General features: G+C 38.9%; 1 protein-coding gene across 1 annotated transcript in view; it reads right to left on the bottom strand.

Moving 5' to 3' along the window:
* smg1 (SMG1 nonsense mediated mRNA decay associated PI3K related kinase) overlaps positions 1 to 23,010 on the bottom strand; it is a 110,144-nt gene that overhangs the window by 80,753 nt on the left and 6,381 nt on the right. Inside the window, 15 exon segments of the mRNA XM_073840675.1 lie at positions 15,891 to 16,090; positions 16,252 to 16,392; positions 16,526 to 16,627; positions 16,766 to 16,853; positions 17,003 to 17,121; positions 17,561 to 17,722; positions 19,390 to 19,520; positions 19,626 to 19,895; positions 19,981 to 20,082; positions 20,231 to 20,452; positions 20,964 to 21,137; positions 21,210 to 21,307; positions 21,387 to 21,459; positions 21,547 to 21,672; positions 21,761 to 21,974. Of these exon segments, the coding sequence (XP_073696776.1) occupies positions 15,891 to 16,090; positions 16,252 to 16,392; positions 16,526 to 16,627; positions 16,766 to 16,853; positions 17,003 to 17,121; positions 17,561 to 17,722; positions 19,390 to 19,520; positions 19,626 to 19,895; positions 19,981 to 20,082; positions 20,231 to 20,452; positions 20,964 to 21,137; positions 21,210 to 21,307; positions 21,387 to 21,459; positions 21,547 to 21,672; positions 21,761 to 21,974 (2,222 nt within the window).

The raw sequence follows: 23,010 nt of genomic DNA, 5'->3' as shown, positions 1-23,010 counted from the left end.
ATTCTCCAAAATGAATCGCATTTTTGAGGGCTTAGACATACCCGAAAACTCATGAAACTTCGCACACACATCAAACCTGGCGAAAATTTACGTCTGATATGGGTTTCAGAAGTGGGTGTGGCAAAATGGCTCGACAGCGCCACCTTTACACGTTCCGCGGTGTGCGCTTTCAGCTGTGATTCACGTACATGCACAGAAATCGGTACACACATGTAACACACCAATACCTACAAAAAAGCCTCTTGGAGCAAAATCCGGAACCCAACAGGAAGTCGGTTAATATTAATATTCTCAACAAAATTTGTCATTTTTGCCTTTTTCAGGTGTCGTACTTGAACGAACTCCTCCTACAGATTTATTCGGATCAACACCAAATTTGCAGAGTCTAGTCTAAAGCCCTTTGTGACGTTAAATTGTGAAGATCTAGAGTTTTCATCGGAGGGCGTGTCCGTGGCGGCCTCGCAAATTTCGATGTTTCGCCATGAAAAAGGAAGTTGCTATAACTCAGGCATACAATGTCCTATCTGTCCCAAACTTCACATGTGTGATAACACTCCTGACCTGAAGACATCTACATGCCCATATTCAGTTATAGTCATAGCGCCACCTGCAGGCAACAGGAAGTGTCATGCTGTACTCTACAACCAACTCCTCCTAGAGATTTATTCAGATCAACACCAAAATCGGTCAGTCTAATATAAAGGCCGTAGCGATGTTAAATTGTGAAGATCTTGAGTTTTCGGTAAAGGGCGTGTCCGTGGCGGCCTGACAAATTTTGAGGTCTCGCCATGGATATAAAACTTGTTATAACTCAGCCATAAAATGTCCGATTTGCCTCAAACTTCACATATTAGATAAGAGTCCTGGCCTGAACAAATCTGAAGGCCAATATTCTATTATAATCACAGCGCCACCTGTTGGAAACAGGAAATGACTTGTATCAAACTCCTCCTAGAGATTTAATGATATCAACATTATATTTGGTCAGTCTGATCTAGAGGCCTTAGAGATGTTAAATTGCGAAGATCTTGAGTTTTCGTTAAAGGGCGTGTCTGTGGTGGCGTGACAAAGTTTGATGTTTCGCCATGGACATAGAAGTTGTTATAACTCAGCCATAAAATGTCCGATCTGCCTCAAACTTCACAGGTTTGGTAAGAGTCCTGGCCTGAAGACACCTAAAGGCCAATATTCAGATATTATCATAGCGCCACCTGTTGGCAGCAAGATATATCATATCTTTCACTAACTCAAACATACCAAGGTCAATCTGCACCAAACTTCATATGTTTGATGAAAGTGGTGGCCTGAACACATCTACATGCCAATAATCAGTTATAGGCATAGCGCCACCAGCTGGCAGCAGGACATTTGGCACATTTAAGTGACTTTGACATATTTCTCCTATTTTTACTGTATTAAAAGCATACTACCCACCATTTGCTGTGTTCCTAAAGCCACCGGTCGGCGGTGAGCCCGTGTGCGAGGGCCCGTTCATCGCTGCTTGCAGCTTTAATTAGGGCCCGAGCCCAGAATGGGCGAAGGCCCTCTTGTTTTCCTAAGGATTCTTATTTTTTTTTTTTTTATTTTTTGTTAACCTTCCGGGCACTTAAGGGGGTCTTAACATGCTCAAAAACTCTTGAAAATTTGCACACATGTCGGAATCTGCGGCCATCAGGACGTCACAGAGGCTGGTACCGGGGCGTGGCAAGGGGACTCTACAGCGCCCCCTGGAATTTTTAGGGCCATATAGCACACATACTTGAACGTACACATATGAAACTCGGTACACATATAGAACTCATTGAGCTGAACAACTTTTGTACTCTATGTCATTTTCTTAACGCAACAGGAAGTGAGATATTTAGGGCTGTTTAAAAAGCGCATGCTCTGGAATTTAACGTACTCCTCCCAGGATTTCCATACGATTGTCACCAAACTCGGTCAGCATGATCTCAAGACATTGGGGACGCTAAATTGCGAGGGGATTTTTGATATCTCGAACGGTTTGGCCGTGGCAAGGCGACAAAGTTATGGCGAGAAATGAGAAACAGGAAGTGTCTAATAACTGTTGCACACATTGCCTGATTCTGATGAAACTTCACCAGATTGTTCGTTGTATGATGCCGATTCCATAAATGTGACTATTATGAGTCAAAGTTATAGCGCCACCAACTGGTAGCAGGAAGCGTGTCATTTTCAAAATGCGTTGAAATCAGCCTCTTAATTTTACTTGATTTTCTTCAAACTTCATCAAAATAATGTCAAAACACGGCCGATAAGAATATGTAAAGGGTACGATGATAAATCAAATGCTGTTGCCATGGCAACGTGTTAAACTTTAAAATTAGATTCCTGTCTTTTCGAAGCAGATAACATGTTTAGAATTTCATGAAACTCAACACACACATCAATATTAATGATAGTTAGACACTGGCAAAAGGTCATAAATGGGCGTGGAGCAGGCACTCTATAGCGCCATCTTTTGACAAAAGTTGGGGGGTTAGTTTTTCCTACAGTCACCAAACTCTGTACATATATTGTTCTCATCAATCTGGACAACTTTCTAAATCAAACTCATTAGCTAAGACCAACAGGAAGCCGGCTATTTTGATTTGAATGTGGATTTTTGGAAAAATCAGGCTGTAAACAAATTCACACTCCTCCTAAGAATAACAAGGTATTCACACCAAACTTTTTTAACATGAAGAGAAGATTCTGAAGATGTTAAATTGCGAGCGGATTTGGGATATCTTGAACGGTGTTGACGTGGTGATTTTTTTAAAAACATAACCCTAATTTTTTATATCTTTAAAGTGCAGCATCCAAACTCTTTAAAACTTTTTTCACACAGAGATCTAATCATTATGAGCAAGTGCTGGTAATATCATAGTTATTCAAGCTTCTATGAATTAAAGAAAATTAAAAAAAGAAATCAGTAAACTGTTGTCACTGGGCTGACAGTCTGTGTTGACACTAAGAGTGACTGAAGGGGGGAGGGGTGAAAGGGAGAGAGACCAGTGGAACATGCTGTTTTGCTTAAGACCATCTTTGAGGAAGATGCAATTTGCACATTGCACATTGCTGTAGTTTAATCTGCATAAATAAGTCTGAACTTTGAGAGTCTGATCTTTGAGAAAATATAAAGGGTCACGAACTCTTTCATTCTTTGTATATTGCAGTTGTTGTTTTTTATTTATTTTTTACTGAACTATACCATGAACTTGTCCTATTCAGTCACATAGCAAAAGATTAAGAAAAATACAGCTTTTTAGCATGAGCGATTTATCTTCATTGATAGACATTTATTTTCATAATTAAAATTTTTGATTCAATAAAAAAAAAAAACACTAACAATTTCAAGACAAACTTTGACAACAAAACAAACTTTGCTGTTATCTGTTCAAAACATCTGAAAATTGTACCATTTTAAGATGAGTTATATTTATATATCGCCCCATTACAATACCCAACTTGATTTTTAAAGATATTTTGAAAGAATGAAGCGTTTATTGAGCACTTTATTGTTTATTGTTGTATACCCACATGAACTGTGTTCATGTTCATGTTAATTCACAGTACATACACTATGTTAAAAGATACTAATTTACCTTTAAACAATATATGAGTACTTTTTTAGGTTAATATTAATTAACATTAATAAATGCTATTTATTATTGTTCATGTTAACAATGTTAACAAATGAAACTGGATGGTAAAGTTGTATATTTAGTGTGTATTTGTCTGTGTGTTGATTTAAAAATGTAACCCTTTCATTTCTGTAAACTTTAAATCCAAACTGGCAGAGGGTTACTGTGAATGCATGTGCCAACTGGGCACCGTTTTCCTAATTGATTCTTAGTTATGTAGCGCTTAAGAGTGATGTCTTATAACAGGAGTCACCTGCAAAGCAATGTCCACACACAAATGGAACAGATAGGTAACGATGACATTTAAACAGAAGTGGTGGACGTAAAGCAAGCAATAATAACATTTTGTTATCATCATGAATTACATGTTCTTATCATCATCCTCAGAATATAGGGAAAATGTTCCCTATATTGTGAACGGCTTTGGGATATCTTGAACGGTGTTGATGTGGTGATTTATGAAAGTAACAATAAAAAAGATGAAGAGTTATTTTCATATATCTTTAAATTGCATTATTCTTACTCATCAAAACTTTTTACATATAAAGAACAAGAAATTCTTAGGAAATACGTGTAGTTTCAAAATGTTATCATGCTCAGAGGCCCCAAAAACATTAAAAGTGTCAAATAAATTCGTCAGATTAAAGCTCTAATACCAGGGATGAACACTAGAGGTCCTCATAAGATAAGGAATCGTTTGACCTCTAATGCTATTTAGCTCATTGTCAGTGTATAAGAATGACAATAATCCATAGAATCAGTTGATATGTACTGTACTGTCAGTGTAATTTTACATAATTATTTTGTATAGGTGCTTAAAGAGCATTAAAATATTTTTTTTATCTTTTAAGGAAAAATTATGTGATTTAAATACATATATACACTCTCACTGATAGAACAAAGTATCTTATAAGTATGACACTATACTGCTCAGTTCACTTAATTAGAATGAGAAACAAATACAAAAAGGCCAAAAAGTCAACTAAGTTAATATGTATTTATTTTCAATATATTTGTTTATAATTATTTCACAGATGCTTATAGACTATTAAAATAATATTTAAAAATGCTTGTAGACCATAAAACATGGTAACTATTTAAAATAGGGTCCAATACCTACAAAAAAGCCTCTTGGAGCAAAATTTGACACCCAACAGGAAGTCGGTTATTTTTAATTTTCTCAGCAAATTTTGTCATTTTTGCCATTTTCAGGCCTCGTACTTGAACGAACTCCTCCTAGAGATTTATCCGGATTAACGCCAAATTTGCTGAGTGTAATCTAAAGCACTTTGTGACGTTAAATTGCAAAGATCTAGAGTTTTCATTGGAGGGCGTGTCCATAGCGGTCTCGCAAATTTCGATGTTTCGCCATGAAAAAGGAAGTTTCTATAACTCAGGCATACAATGTCCGATCTGTCCCAAACTTCACATGTGTGATAACACTCCTGACCTGAAGACATCTACATTCCCATATTCAGTTATAGTCATAGCGCCACCTGCTGGCAACAGGAAGTGTCATGCTGTACTCTACAACAAACTCCTCCAAGAGATTTATACAGATCAACACTAAAATCGGTCAGTCTAATAAAAAGGCTTTAGTGATGTTAAATTGCGAAGATCTTGAGTTTTCGTTGAAGGGCGTGTCCGTGGTGGCCTGACAAAGTTTGATGTTTGGTCATGGACATAGAAGTTGTTATAACTCAGCCATAAAATGTCCAATCTGCCTCAAACTTCACATGTTTGATAAGAGTCCTGGCCTGAAGACATCTTAAGGCCAATATTCAGATATTATCATAGCGCCACCTATTGACAGCAGGATATATCATATCTTGCACTAACTTAAACATACCAAGGTCAATCTGCACCAGACTTCATATGTTTGATGAAAGTGCTGGCCTGAACACATCTACATGTCAATAATCAGTTACAGGCATAGCGCCACCAGCTGGCAGCAGGAGGTTTGGCACATTTAAGTGACTTTGATCTATTTTTCCTACATTTACTGTTTTAAAAGCATAATGCCCACCGTTTGCTGTTTTCCTAAAGCCACCGGTCGGCGGTGAGCCCGGGTGCGAGGGCCCGTTCATCGCTGCTTGCAGCTTTAATTATTATTTTTTTTTCAATGTTTTGGGAGATTTTGGGGCCCTTAACATACACGAAAACTCTTGAAAATTTGCACACACATTGGAACCTGCGGCCATCAGGGCCGGACAGACTTTGACATGGGGGGGTCACCTGGGGGGGGCGTGGCACAGCGTTAAAAATTGCGACTTTTGAGGGACTCTGGAGCGCACACCAATTGATCTACAGTCACCAAAATTCATACACATATAGACCTCATCGGGCCGACCAACTTCCGTGCTCACAGTCCGTGCTTCACCAAACAGGAAGTCAGCTATTCAGGGATGTCTAAAAAGCGCATGCAATGGAATTTGAAATACTCCTCCTAGACCTTCCAACCGATGGCCACCAAACTCGGTCAGCATGATCTCAAGACATTGGGGACGCAAAATTGCCAGGGGATTTTTGATATCTCGAACGGTTTGGCCGTGGCGGGGCGACAAAGTTATGGCGAGAAATGAGAAACAGGAAGTGTCTAATTACTTTAACACACTTTGTCTGATTTTGACCAAACATCAGCAGTTTGTTCATCTTATGATGCCGATCACAGAGATGTGACTATTAGGAGTCAAAGTTATAGCGCCACCAACTGGCAACACAAAGCGCAACGTTTTCTAAATGCTTTTAAATCAACCTCTTAATTTTACTCAATTTGCTTCAAACTTCATCTCAATAATGTTGAAACACGGCCGAAGAGAATCTGTGAATTGCATTATCGATAACTTTTATCATGTTGCCATGGCAATGTGTCAAACTTTAACTTTAGTTTTTTGTGTTTTGAAGCCACTTAAAATACTCAGAATTTCATGAAACTTCACACACACATCTGTATTAATGATATTTAGACACTGATAAAAGCCCATAAATGGGCGTGGAGCAGGCGCTCCATAGCGCCACCTTTTGACAAAAGTTGGGGGTTTAGTTTGTCCTACAGTCACCAAACTCGGTACATATATTGATCTCATCAAGCCAGAAACATTTCTAATTTACACCCATTAGCTACGATCAACAGGAAGTCGGCTATTTTGATTTGAATGTGGATATTTGGAAAAATCAGGCTGTGGAATTTTATATACTTCTCTCAGGAAAACCAACCAATTCACACCAAACTTTTTTGACATGTTGCCAACATTCTGAAGATTCTAAATTGCGAGCAGATTTAGGATATCTTGAACGGTGTTGATGTGGTGATTGATTGAAATCGGAGTAAAACAAGATAGCCGTAATTTTATTATATCTTTAAAGTGCAGCATCCAAAGTCTTTGAAAGTTTTTTCATACAGACTACTAGTCATTCTGATCAGACACCGTTCATTTCATAATTATACAAAGATCTATGAATTAACGAAAATTAAAAAACAAATCTGATCCCTCTCTGCTCTGCACTTATGTGTGTGCGTGGTAAGTGGGTGTGTGTTTGTTGAGTGTTAGGGTGAGAGTGGGGAGGGGGGATGGGTGGAAAGAGAGAGTCAGAGAGGAGGAGATAGAAGGGAATATTTAAACTCTTGGTTGTTTATTCATTAGGATGTGAATTAGGGCTGGGTATTGTGACCAATTTGGCAATTCGATTCGATTGTTATTTTTATGGTTTCGATTCGATTATATTCGATTCGATATCGATTAGCTATCAATATTTCATTTAAAATGTTAGTTTTGCAGACATGGGATCACTATTTTGATATAAATCCTGGTAACTTAAAACTCCCCTACTTAAGTTTATTACTGAAATACACATCTACATTAATAATAGGGTGCACACAGTTGTTTATTTTAAACAACTTTTATTTTAAATGAATACTGTAACAAGAAGTCATAAATATGTGCATCCAATGTACACCATGTAAACAAACTGCAAAATGCACATTACTGTAAAAAAATAAAAAGACTAAATGTGCAACAGTGAAATCTATTAAGAACTTCAAACATGTTTAAGAAATATTTTTTTTTTCTAAATTCAAATCAGGCCCATCATAAAGCCCTTGTCTGCATATACAAAACATTCTAACTGTCCATAAAACTAACAGATCTTAACTAAAGCCTAATATTTTTTGATCACCAGATTTTTTTTTGCAAAAAATTTACACCCATTAGCTACGACCAACAGGAAGTCAGCTATTTTGATTTGAATGTGGATTTTTGGAAAAATATAGCTGAATAAATTCATATCACTCATAGCAGAATCAGACAGTGCACACCAAACTTTGTCAACATGATGCCAAGATACTGAAGATGTTAAAATGTGAACGGCTTTGGGATATCTTGAACGGTGTTGATGTGGTGATTTATGAAAGTAACAGTAAAAAAGATGGAGAGTTATTTCCATATATCTTTAAATTGCATTATTCTAACTCATCAAAACTTTTTACATATAAAGAACAAGAAATTCTTAGGAAATACGTGTAGTTTCAAAATGTTATCATGCTCAGAGGCACCAAAAACATTAAAAGTGTCATATAAATTGTCAGATTAAAGCTCTAGTACCAGGGATGAACACTAGAGGTCCTCATAAGATAAGGAATCGTTTGAACAATAATGCTATTTAGCTCATTCTCAGTGTATAAGAATGAAAATAATCCATAGAATCAGTTGATATATAATGTACTGTCAGTGTACTTTTACATAATTATTTTGTATAGGTGCTTAAAGAGCATTAAAATCTTTTTTTAATCTTTTAAGGAAAAATTATATGATTTATATACATATATACAATCTCACTGATAGAATAAAAAATCTTATAAGTATGACACTATACTGCTCAGTTCACTTAATTAGAATGAGAAACAAATACATCAACTAAGTTAATATGTATTTATTTTTAATATATTTGTTTATAATTATTTCACAGATGCTTATAGATCATTAAAATAATATTTAAAAATGGTTGTAGATCATAAAACATGGTAACTATTTAAAATAGGGTCTCTTTTGTTAACAATGGTTAATGAACTAACACACGAACGAACAACAAACAATATGTTTGTACTCGATTTTCTTCAAACTTCATCAGAATGATGTAAAAACACGGCCGATGAGAGTCTGTAAAGGCGTCTCTGATGCATCAAATGCTGTTGCCATGGCAAATAAATAAAAATACAAAATACATTCAAATATTTGTTTCCTGTGTTTTTGAGGCAGATAGCGTGCCTAGAATTTCATTTTCCATTTTCAATTTTCAATTATTTATTATATATTTAAAGGGCAGCATTCTAACTCTTTGAAACTTTTTTCATACAAATAACTATTCATTCTGATCAAACACAGTTCATTTCATAATTATACAAAACTCCACGAATGAAAGAAAATTAAAAAACATATCTGATCTCACTCTGCTCTGCACTCTATGTGTGTGGTAAGTGGCTGAGTGTAAGGAGGGGGGATGGGTGGCAAGAGAAAGAGTCAGAGAGGAGGAGAGACAGTAAGGGTTAGTCCAAAGGGTTACTGTGAATGCATGTGCCAACTGGGCACCGTTTTCCTGATGCTATCGGGATGGCGACTGCCAGACGGCGAGGGCCCGGTCAACGCTGCTCGCAGCTTTAATTAGGGCCCGAGCACCGATGGTGTGAGGACCCTATTGGATCTGCTTCGTTTATTATTATTATTATTATTATTATTCTTCTCCAAAATGAATCGCATTTTTGAGGGCTTAGACATACCCGAAAACTCATGAAACTTCGCACACACGTCAAACCTGGCGAAAATTTACGTCTGATATGGGGTTCAGAAGTGGGTGTCGCAAAATGGCTCGACAGCGCCACCTTTACACGTTCAGCGGTGTGCGCTTTCAGCTGTGATTCACGTACATGCACGAAAATCGGTACACACATGTAACACACCAATACCTACAAAAAAGCCTCTTGGAGCAAAATTTGACACCCAACAGGAAGTCGGTTATTTTTAATTTTCTCAGCAAAATTTGTGTCATTTTTGCCATTTTCAGGCGTCGTACTTGAACGAACTCCTCATAGAGATTGATTCGGATCAATGCCGAATTTGGTGAGTCCAATCTAAAGCCCTTTGTGACGTTAAATTGCGAAGATCTAGAGTTTTCATCAGAGGGCGTGTCCGTGGCGGCCTGGCAAATTTCGATGTTTCGCCATGAAAAAGGAAGTTGCTATAACTCAGGCATACAATGTCCGATCTGTCCCAAACTTCACATGTGTGATAACACTCCTGACCTGAAGACATCTACATGCCCATATTCGGTTATAGTCATAGCGCCACCTGCAGGCAACAGGAAGTGTCATGCTATACTCTACAACAAACTTCTCCTAGAGATTTATACAGATCAACACCAAAATCGGTCAGTCTAATATAAAGGCCTTAGTGATGTTAAATTGTGAAGATCTTGAGTTTTCGGTAAAGGGCGTGTCCGTGGCGGCCTGACAAATTCCGAGGTCTCGCCATGGATATAAAACTTTTTATAACTCAGCCATAAAATGTCCCATTTGCCTCAAACTTCACATGTTCGATTAAAGTCCTGACCTGAACACATCTGAAAGCCAATATTCTGTTATAATCACAGCGCCACCTGTTGGTAACAGGAAATGACTTGTAGCAAACTCCTCCTACAGATTTAATGATATCAACATTAAATTTGGTCAGTCTGATCTAGAGGCCTTAGAGATGTTAAATTGTGAAGATCTTGAGTTTTCGTTAAAGGGCGTGTTCATGGCGGCCTGACAAAGTTTGATGTTTCGCCATGGATACAGAAGTTGTCATAACTCAGCCATAAAATGTCCGATCTACCTCAAACTTTACAGGTTTGGCAAGAGTCCTGGCCTGAAGACCCCTAAAGGCCAATATTCAGATATTATCATAGCGCCACCTGTTGGCAGCAATATATATCATATCTTTCACTAACTCAAACATACCAAAATCAATCTGCACCAAACTTCATATGTTTGATAATAGTGCTGGCCTGAACACATCTACATGCCAATAATCAGTTATAGGCATAGCGCCACCAGCTGGCAGCCTGAAATTTGGCACATTTAAGTGACTTATGACATATTTCTCCTATATTTACTGTATTAAAAGCATACTGCCCACCGTTTGCTGTTTTCCTAAAGCCACCGGTCGGCGGTGAGCCCGGGTGCGAGGGCCCGTTCATCGCTGCTTGCAGCTTTAATTATTATTATTCTTCTTCTTCTCCAAAGTGAATCGCATTTTAGAGGACCTAAACATTCCCGAAAACTCACAAAACTTTGCACACACATCAAACCTCGCGAAAATTTACGTCTGATTTGGGTTTCAGAAGTGGGTGTGGCAAAATGGCTCGACAGCGCCACCTTTAGACGTTCAGCGGTGTGCGCTTTCAGCTGTGATTCACGTACATGCACCGAAATCGGTACACACATGTAACTCACCAATACCTACAAAAAAGCCTCTTGGAACAAAATCCGGAACCCAACAGGAAGTCGGTTAATATTAATATTCTCAGCAAAATTTGTGTCATTTTTGCCTTTTTCAGGTGTCGTACTTGAACGAACTCCTCCTACAGATTTATTCGGATCAACGCCAAATTTGCTGAGTCTAGTCTAAAGCCCTTTGTGACGTTAAATTGTGAAGATCTAGAGTTTTTATCGGAGGGCGTGTCCGTGGCGGCCTCGCAAATTTCGATGTTTCGCCATGAAAAAGGAAGTTGCTATAACTCAGGCATACAATGTCCTATCTGTCCCAAACTTCACATGTGTGATAACACTCCTGACCTGAAGACATCTACATGCCCATATTCAGTTATAGTCATAGCGCCACCTGCAGGCAACAGGAAGTGTCATGCTGTACTCTACAACCAACTCCTCCTAGAGATTTATTCAGATCAACACCAAAATCGGTCAGTCTAATATAAAGGCCGTAGCGATGTTAAATTGTGAAGATCTTGAGTTTTCGGTAAAGGGCGTGTCCGTGGCGGCCTGACAAATTTCGAGGTCTCGCCATGGATATAAAACTTGTTATAACTCAGCCATAAAATGTCCGATTTGCCTCAAACTTCACATATTAGATAAGAGTCGTGGCCTGAACAAATCTGAAGGCCAATATTCTATTATAATCACAGCGCCACCTGTTGGCAACAGGAAATGACTTGTATCAAACTCCTCCTAGAGATTTAATGATATCAACATTATATTTGGTCAGTCTGATCTAGAGGCCTTAGAGATGTTAAATTGCGAAGATCTTGAGTTTTCGTTAAAGGGCGTGTCTGTGGTGGCGTGACAAAGTTTGATGTTTCGCCATGGACATAGAAGTTGTTATAACTCAGCCATAAAATGTCCGATCTGCCTCAAACTTCACAGGTTTGGTAAGAGTCCTGGCCTGAAGACACCTAAAGGCCAATATTCAGATATTATCATAGCGCCACCTGTTGGCAGCAAGATATATCATATCTTTCACTAACTCAAACATACCAAGGTCAATCTGCACCAAACTTCATATGTTTGATGAAAGTGGTGGCCTGAACACATCTACATGCCAATAATCAGTTATAGGCATAGCGCCACCAGCTGGCAGCAGGACATTTGGCACATTTAAGTGACTTTGACATATTTCTCCTATTTTTACTGTATTAAAAGCATACTACCCACCATTTGCTGTGTTCCTAAAGCCACCGGTCGGCGGTGAGCCCGTGTGCGAGGGCCCGTTCATCGCTGCTTGCAGCTTTAATTATTATTATTATTATTATTCTCCAAAATGAATCGCATTTTTGAGGGCTTAGACATACCCGAAAACTCATGAAACTTCGCACACACATCAGACCTGGCGAAAATTTACGTCTGATATGGGTTGCAGAAGTGGGTGTGGCAAAATGGCTCGATAGCGCCACCTTTACACGTTCCGCGGTGTGCGCTTTCAGTTGTGATTCACGTACATGCACGAAAATCGGTACACACATCTAGCTCACCAATACCTACAAAAAAGCCTCTTGGAGCAAAATTTGACACCCAACAGGAAGTCGGTTATTTTTAATTTTCTTAGCAAAATTTGTGTAATTTTTGCCATTTTCAGGCGTCATACTTGAACGAACTCCTCCTAGAGATTTATTCGGATCAACGGCAAATTTGGTGAGTCTAATCTAAAGCCCTTTGTGACGTTAAATTGCGAAGATCTAGAGTTTTCATCGGAGGGCGTGTCCGTGGCGGCCTGGCAAATTTCGATGCTTCGCCATGAAAAAGGAAGTTGCTATAACTCAGGCATAAAATGCCCGATCTGCCCCAAACTTCACATGTGTGATAACACTCCTGACCTGATGACATCTACATGCCCATATTCAGTTTTACTCATAGCGCCACCTGCTGGCACCAGGAAGTGTCATGCTGTACTCTGCAACAAACTCCTCCAAAAGATTTAATCAGATCAACACCAAAATCGGTCAGTCTAATAAAAAGGCTTTAGCGATGTTAAATTGCGAAGATCTTGAGTTTTCGTTGAAGGGTGTGTCCGTGGCGGCCTGGCAAATTTCGTGGTCTCGCCATGGATATAAAACTTGTTATAACTCAGCCATAAAATGTCCGATTTGCCTCAAACTTCACATGTTCGATAAGAGTCCTGGCCTGAACCAATCTGAAGGCCTATATTCTATTATAATCACAGCGCCACCTGTTGGCAATAGGAAATGACTTGTACCAAACTCCTCCTAGAGATTTAATGATATCAACATTATATTTGGTCAGTCTGATCTCGAGGCCTTAGAGATGTAAAATTGTGAAGATCTTGAGTTTTCGTTAAAGGGCGTGTCCATGGCGGCCTGACAAAGTTTGATGTTTCGCCATGGACATAAAAGTTGTTATAACTCAGCCATAAAATGTCCGATCTGCCTCAAACTTCACATGTTTGGTAAAAGTCCTGGCCTGAAGACATCTAAAGGCCAATATACAGATATTATTATAGCGCCACCTATTGGCAGCAGGATATATCATATCTTGCACTAACTCACACATACCAAGGTCAATCTGCACCAAACTTCATATGTTTGATCAAAGTGCTGGCCTGAACACATCTACATGTCAATAATCAGTTATAGGCATAGCGCCACCAGCTGGCAGCAGGAAGTTTGGCACATTTAAGTGACTTTGATCTATTTTTCCTACATTTACTGTATTAAAAGCATACTGCCCACCGTTTGCTGTGTTCCTAAAGCCACCGGTCGGCGGTGAGCCCGTGTGCGAGGGCCCGTTCATCGCTGCTTGCAGCTTTAATTATTATTATTATTATTATTCTTATCCGGAATGAATCGCATTTTTGAGGGCCTAAACATACCCGAAAACTAACGAAACTTTGCACACACATCAGACCTGGGGAAAATGGACGTCTGATATGGGTTGCAGAAGTGGGTGTGGCAAAATGGCTCAATAGCGCCACCTTTACACGTTCCGCGGTGTGCGCATTCAGCTGTGATTATTGTACATGCACAAAAATCGGTACACACATGTAACACACCAATACCTACAAAAAAGCCTCTTGAGATAAATTCCGAAACCCAACAGGAGGTCGGTTATTATTAATTTTCTCAGCAAAATTTGTGTCATTTTTGCCATTTTCAGGTGTCATACTTGAACGAACTCCTCCTAGAGATTTATTCCGATCAACAGTAAATTTGGTGAGTCTAATCTAAAGCCCTTTGTGACATTAAATTGTGAAGATCTGGAGTTTTCATCGGAGGGCGTGTCCATGGCGGCCTGGCAAATTTCGATGTTTCGCCATGAAAAAGGAAGTTGCTATAACTTAGGCATAAAATGTCCCATCTGTCCCAAACTTCACATGTGTGATAACACTCCTGACCTGAAGACATCTACATGCCCATATTCAGTTATAGTCATAGCGCCACCTGCAGGCAACAGGAAGTGTCATGCTGTACTCTACAACCAACTCCTCCTAGAGATTTATACAGATCAACACCAAAATCGGTCAGTCTAATATAAAGGCCTTAGCGATGTTAAATTGTGAAGATCTTGAGTTTTCGGTAAAGGGCGTGTCCGTGGCGGCCTGACAAATTTCGAGGTCTCGCCATGGATATAAAACTTGTCATAACTCAGCCATAAAATGTCCGATTTGCCTCAAAGTTCACATATTCGATAAGAGTCCTGGCCTGAACACATCTTAAAGGCCAATATTCGATTATAATCACAGCGCCACCTGTTGGCAGCAGGAAATGACTTGTATCAAACTCCTCTTAGAGATTTAATGATACCAACATTATATTTGGTCATTCTGATCTAGAGGCCTTAGAGATGTTAAATTGCGAAGATCTTGAGTTTTCGTTAAAGGGCGTGTCTGTGGCGGCCTGACAAAGTTTGATGTTTCGCCATGGACATAGAAGTTGTTATAACTCAGCCATAAAATGTCCGATCTGCCTCAAACTTCACAGGTTTGGTAAGAGTCCTGGCCTGAAGACACCTAAAGGCCAATATTCAGATATTATCATAGCGCCACCTGTTGGTAGCAGGATATATCATATCTTTCACTGACTCAAACATACCAAGGTCAATCTGCACCAAACTTCATATGTTTGATGAAAGTGGTAGCCTAAACACATCTACATGCCAATAATCAGTTATAGGCATAGCGCCACCAGCTGGCGGCAGTAAATTTGGCACATTTAAGTGACTTTGACATATTTCTCCTATTTTTACTGTATTAAAAGCATACTACCCACCATTTGCTGTGTTCCTAAAGCCACCGGTCAGCGGTGAGCCCGTGTGCGAGGGCCCGTTCATCGCTGCTTGCAGCTTTAATTTGAAATTGTTGTTTTGTAATTGATTTTTTTCTTTGAAAAGCAAGACAAAGCTGTAAAAAAACAAATTGTCCATTTAATTTACCCAATGGTGAAACAAAATTGGCAAAATACATGGGGAGGGGAAACACGAAAAACCGACTTCTGACTTTGGCCCAATGCTTAATTTTGTTCGGCTTCGGCCAGGAATTTTCATTTCGGTGCATCCCTAGTCACAAGATCATTAACAACAGAGTACAATGAAACTTGCGACCATGGTTGGCTAAGTGTCTAGAATGTCAAACGAAAGTCTTCCGATTGACATGAAGGTGAGTGAATAGTGTCAAAACTTCAATTAGGCGAACTATTCCTTAAATAAATCTTAGGTCCTAATTACGAAAGGGGTAACTGACTAACCCTCAATGGTCTGGAAAGTATCCTGGGCTCGTCCCAGAGGGGTCCGGAGTTTAGAAAGAACAGTGAACTGAGCAGCCTCCCACACCGCCCACTGCCACAGGACTGCCTCAGTCTTCAACAGGGCACGAGGCACCATGGCAGAGTCTTTCTTCTCCAGTCGCTGACAGCTGTGGTACAGCCGCTCCAACCAGGGCTCCTTACTGCACATAAACAATAAATATCTAATAAATAATTCTACATATAATGACTCCACACAAATTGCATGTATTTTAGCTGCACAGGGTTTGATCAGTTACACTATCAAATGTAAAACATATTCAAATGAACAAAAAAGTGGGACTAAAGAGATAAACCTACTCACCCCCCACGGTGGACCGTTCCATATAGAATAAACCCAATGAGGTCGGAGAAGTCCTGTGGGTGGAATGTGTTGCTAGGCACTTTGCTCATGTGTCGGCGGATGGCCAGAGAAATCTCCTTAATCTCAGAGTGACTACGGGCACTGCTGGGAGACAAGCCGACAATTACCATCACATCAACTATAGCTGGAGGTAAAACTACAAGCTAGGTATTAGTATTCCCCCACTGGTTTCTATTGTGTGAAATCAAGACAGATAAAAAGGAGTCTTGCGAACCTCAAAGCAACATGCATGGGAACGGATCTCAGCAATTTCCCAAAGGCCTGCCGGACTCGGACTGCTGAGTGCACTAGCTGAACTCGGCACACGTCCACACACCTGCACAGAGAACGGAGACAGAATCAGTGCTGATCAAACAAGATGTTTTTACCTCCGCCCCCGAGAGCAGGAGGAAGAGTTGCAGCACTGATGAATGTTCCTGCAGGAAGACAGTGTCTAACAAGGATGTGCGATTACCTCTGGAGCAGCTCTGTGGTCAAGGAAGATGACAGAACCTGTAGACTGTTACATGCCTGCAGACATATGGTGGGGTCTTCATTCAAAGCTGCAGAGAGGAAAACCGACAACATGTTAAAAGTCCATTCACTCGGTCACCAGTTTACTATCATTTTCCATTGTTTGTTAAAACCCCTATTGATCTAGAAAATGGTTAGAGCTCAAAATGCAGAATTAATAACAGGGATATTAACTCACAATTTGCCAGTAACCCTTTGCAGAATTTGAGGAAGGATGGGAGAGAGAACAGAGGGGCGTAGGTTTCAGATTTCTTCATCATTAGAGAGACCTCTAATGACCAGGTAAGTAACAGCCGCCTAAAAAAAGGTTAAAAAGACAATAAATGTTATTGTTTTATGTTAACGAAGGGGAATTACATATAAGACCACAGGAGTATGAGACCATATTAAAAAAATTACATCGAGTAAAACTAGAAATAGGCTAAATTATATTTAATTATGCAAGAAACCCCAATTATGAATACATTTTCCAATTAAAGGCTCTAAATTCAACTTTCACCTGAACTCATTATGGCTTTGAATTTGAATATTGAAAACACTTCTGTTTAGCATTTTTGGATCCTGTAATTTCCTTAAATACTAACCTGTTGCCCCACGCATACAAGTAAGGGATTAAAAAGAAAGGTGTAATTACGCTCGTCACTGTGTAAGTGATTATAGCAGCTGAAAGAGCAAGTGGTTCAGATTAATTAATCACAACAGGCCTCATTATAGACAGGCAGTGTGAGCTCTGTACCTCGCCTCAGGGTTGAGATGATCCTTGCTGAGCAGCATACCCAGCAAATTAAGGAGCGTGCTGAAATGCCTTTTGGTTGCCGTGGTAACTGTGCTGATGACAGCACCGTCGAAAAGGGATGGAGACGAAGAGCTCAGGCTGCTTGAGATAAAGTGATCATGTCTTGGGAGAAATAAAGAGAGAAGCAGCAGTCTATTAGTCATCACGCCTGGAGTGATTGAGGCTCAATTCAAGCTCGTGCACGCGTCGAATGACAAAGTGTTTTTGACAGTTTTATGTACACTGAATAAAAATACAATCTATGATAAAACCATATAGCACTGCATAATTCACACCGCCACTTGCTAAACACTTTAGTGTTGTTCTGCAATAAATTCACACTTTTTGTCCAAAAACATTTGTGATTTTAATTTAGCTTTTTTTTTATCATTTAATTGCTCACCAAATTTGCTTTCATTGGATCAAAAAAAAAAAAAAAAAAAAAAAAAAAAAAAAAACAGTACAACAGTAATATGAAATAGTCCTACAATTTAAGACTCTTTATTGTTCCCATTTCAATAAGTTTTTACGTTTTTTTATAATCCTTCAGAAATTATTTTAATGATTTGATGCTCAAGGAACATTTCTTATTATCAATGTCAAACAGTTTTTCTGCTTATAATATACACACTACCAGTCAAAAGTTTTTGAACAGTAAGAGTTTTATTTTTTTAAAGAAGTCTCTTCTTTTCACCAAGTCTGCATTTATTTAATCCAAAGTACAGCAAAAACAGTAACATTTTGAAATATTTGTACCATTTAAAATAACTGTTTTCTAGTTGAATATATTTTAAAATGTAATTTACTCCTGTGAGTACAAAGCTACATTTTTTGCTTAATTTCTTCAGTCACGTGGTTTTTCAGAAATCATTCTAATATTCTGTTTCGCAGCTCAAAAAAACATTATGTTGAAAACAGCTGAGCAGAATTTTGTCAGGTTTCTTTGATGAATAGAAAGTTCAGAAAAACAGCATCTATCTGAAATTTAAATCTTTTGTAACATTATAAATGTCTTTATCATAACGTTTAATCAATTTAAATCATCCTTGGTAAGTAAAAGTATTAATTTCTAAAAAAAAAAAAAAAAAAAAAAAGACTCCAAGCTTTTTAATGGGCATTTCAAATAAATGCTGATCTTCGGATCTTTCTATTTAAAGAATCCTGAAAAATGTACTCACCTGTTTTAAATATTGATAATAATAATAAAATGATTCTTAAACAGCAAATCAGCATATTAGAATGATTTCTGAAGGATCATGTGACACTTAAGACTGAAGAAATGACGCTGAAAATGCAGCTTTAATCACAGGAAAAATGTAATTTTAAAATTTATTCAAATAGAAATCAGTTATTTTAAATAGTAAAATATTTGACATTACTACTGCTTTTGCCGTATTTTGGATGAAATAAATGAAGGCTTCGTGAGCAGGAGAGACTTCTTTAAAAAACAAAATCTTACTGTTCAAAAACTATTAACTGATTTGCATTTGTGGGAACAATGATACATTTTTATTATTTTATTTTACATCGTTTATTTAAAATAGAAAATAATTTGTAAAATAATTGCTGACCAAATTAATGCATCCTTCCTGAATGAAAGTATTCTTTTTTTTAAATCTAACTGAACCTAAGAAGAATGATGGTGTATAATTATATTAATAATAATATTATCTAACAATGTATATCAAATTCTGACTTTTTCTGGTCTGGAAAACACTATGACAGTGGTAACCCTGTGCATTTTTCAAGCATCATCATCTAGTTAAGTAAACTAGACATTGCATTGTTACCTGGTGCAGTGTGAATAGAGAGTGTAAAGCACTGCATACTGGACAGCAGGGTGATGAACTGCCAAATCAGAATGAACTACAACCAGATTCTGACTGAGAAGGGCAAACACAGTAGGGGACAAAGCCCACATCTGGAACACAGAAAAGATAAGCGTTATTACACTCTTCCCTTTTACACATTTTCTTATTGACTGCAAAAAATGCTTTCACAAAACTAGGTATGAATTCATGCTGACCCCGATGAGGGAGTTCTTAGTGTTGCCAATGGTGGTGAGAGCACTGAGGTTGAAAATGAGGATAAACTCTGCTCTCTCTGGGCTGAACTGCAGCTGGCTGAAGGCAGGATGTTGTATATTAGGACAGGCAGCAGGCAAACCCAGAGGGCTCAGCAAACTGGTCAATGCACAGCCCATCTCGCCCAAGACTAGTTTATAAGCAGCCTCCAGGGTAGGGATGTTCTTTAGGCTCAGCACAGCATGATACACTCCATGTGATGCAGCCATCACCTGTGACACAAACAAACATGCGTTAACTTATTGCTGTTGTGAATGTTGAATTTATAACAACTGAGGTTACGGATCCTCTACATACCTCTCTTTCTCTGTGGAAGCGCAGCTCTAAGAGTTGGGATTTTGGCGCTAGCAGCTTCTCCACAAAAGCAGCCGGGAGTTTGGTGTTTATCTGATCAACAATCTACAATCACAAACAAAAATGGATTAAATGTGTGAAAAAGAATAAAGACAAACACTGACAAAGCCAAAGTGTGACCAGTGTACTGCATTTACGTAAATCTCATAAATTGTACTCCAGTCTGTCGATTATTGGATTAATCAAGTCCTACCAGCGTAAGCAGGGTGAGAACGGACATGCTGTATTCTGGTCCACAGCACTGGCAGCTCTCCAGCTGGTCTAGGCCATACGAGATTACAGCTTCAATCAACTGGCTGCCCAAGTCCATGCTCACCAGCAGGACGCACACACACTCATTTCCTGCTGTCAGCACCGCCTCCGAGAAGAACACCTGCTTGGCTGTGGTGACGCAGGCCAAAACACGGTTCAAAACCTGCGAGCGAGAAAATGCAAAACAATTTACGTCAGATCAGTAAAGGATTGCGCTTGTGTATTCTCAACTTGCTCAAAAGTGTTTGTTTGATCTATAAATGACAGTGGCTTATTATAGATTATCTATTTGTGACCCTGGACCACAAAACCACACAGAAGCGTCAATTTTTCTAAATTGAGATTTATGCATCATCTGAAAGCTGAATAAATAAGCTTTTCATTGATGCATGGTTTGTTAGGATAGGATAGAATATACAATAAGTTCTTTGCAATGCATATTACTAATCAGAATTTAAGTTTTGATACATTTACGGTAAGAAATTCACAAAATATCTGGAACATGATCTTTACTTAATGTCCTAATAATTTTTGGCATAAATGAAAAATTGATCATTTTGACCCATACAATGTATTTTTGGCTATTCCTACAAATATAACCGTGCTACTTGAGACTGGTTTAGTAGTCCAGGGTCACATTTGTATTGCAAAGGCCATGCGTGTTGGATACTAACATCAGTGACATATGCTTCTGTGATTGGAGGCCCTCTGATAGGGTTGAATCGTTCTCCGATGCTGTGCACAACAGTGCTAAAAACTCTCAACAGGGCTGCCAGTTTTGGCAGGGATACAGTGGGAGGGGGAATGTCCTCGTCTCCTGATTCCCCAGATACAACATGACTCAAATCCTATCAGGAAAAGAGTATTAGAACCTCAGAAATCTCATAAGGGACAATGAGAAACTATTTCAATTCACGTACCTCAGCATATGCCTCCATATCCTCCAAAAACTGACCCAGTAGTGTAGTTGAAAAGGCCAAATCTGCCACCCAAAACTGCTCCAGACTCTGCAGCCAGCCTAGAAAGAATGAATTGAGACAGGTTAAACAGGTTATTTCCCAAAAAAGGGAAATAAAACTAAATAAAACAAATCTCACCAGACACTTGTTGAGTAAGAGACTGCTTCTGTGTATGGTCTATATGCCAACCTACTAAGATATCCACTGTGTCCTGGAAAACATAACCAGCAGATCATTTACAAATCTTTTCCTTTTAGCATTTCCAGATTTTAAATTTGAGGCTGCTTGCGCCGCTTACTCTGAAGTTGGTGCTGAATATGTGTGGATAGCAACGGGCCACCAGCAAAATACATTTTACACTTTGGCACAACAGCTCTGGTGTATCCAGGTTCTCCAAGATAGACTGAAGGCTGCTCATCACCAACTGAATGACAAAATGGTAACATTTCAGCCACAGAAAACGATTATAACGAAGGGTAATTTAAGATTTACCAACGGTGCTGAATAAATACCTGCATTACAGTTGAAAAAGCTTTCTTCTCTCCTGCTGTTTCAAGTGCCTTGTGCACTGCCACCAGATACAGAAGCTTCACCTCATCCTTTGTGGACACACTGAACTTGAGGAACATCCACTTGAAGATCCTCTCTGCTTCATAACTGAGGGAGGCACACAGCAATCCCAGGCAGCAAGCTGCCTCCTGCCTGAGCTCCTGAAGGAGCTTACTACTGTAAGGCCAAACAGAAACAAACAGAACTGTGAGGTCAGGTATTGCGTGGGTTTATTTTGCAATAATGACCAGCTGATTGTACACTACCCTGCTTGCTAGAAGGCTACTTTACAAATATATAAATAAATAGATGTGAAGTATTGATTTTTGTTAAAGTTAGGTCATGAATGCCACACTTCATGTGAACTTGTAAACTTAAAATGCCCCTCCTTGTGAATCCACTTGTGAATCCAGTATGGTTTCTCAGTCATCGTTTTAGGTTTCAGAGGTGTGCTTGTGAGTGCCCCTTTTGCGGCCACTATGCACACTTGATGTGACAAGTGACAAACTGAGTTGAGCTTTCTGAGATGGCATTATGTTATGAAAGTGTGGACCTGGAGGAAGACCGCAAGGGCTTAGAGTGCCATTTGGGACAGGGCCTATGTATTATTGCAACATCTACACTGGTGGCCAAAATTATTACAAACATTAATTTTGCCATTAATTGTAATAACCCAGTGATATTTCTTTTTGCACAAAGGAGTCTGAGTACAACCAGTGCTCCACACAGAGATCTGATCTCATAATCATCTAGTGTGTCTGGACTGACATAAAGAAACAGAACAAACTGAGACAGACTAAATCCAGAAGAACTCTGGCAATGTTTCCAAGATGCTTCAAGAAACTTACCTGCAAAGCTACAGCACTGCTAAAAGTTTTAGGCACTTGTGTAAAAATGCTTAAAATGAGGATGCTGAGATAAATAGATTTATCAATTAACTTCTATTAACTAAATTCAAATCAATATTTGGTGTGACCATCCTTTGCTTTAAAGCAGCTTTTGCGCATAGTTTTTCAGGTAGCTTTGCAGGTAGGTCTCTTAAAGCATCTTGGAGACGTTGCCACAGTTCTTCTGGATTTAGTTGTCTCGGTTTGTTCTTCATGTCATCAGACATCTGGATTGGATGGATTATTGGACTATTGGCAAAATGAATGTTTGGAAATGTAAACTGATATTTCCTGACATACCACAGCAACAGATATAAATAACTGAC

Source organism: Garra rufa, chromosome 1 (genome assembly GCF_049309525.1).
Source record: "Garra rufa chromosome 1, GarRuf1.0, whole genome shotgun sequence".
In the NCBI taxonomy this organism is placed as follows: Eukaryota; Metazoa; Chordata; class Actinopteri; order Cypriniformes; family Cyprinidae; genus Garra; species Garra rufa.
This window is presented reverse-complemented; position numbering and strand designations above follow the sequence as displayed.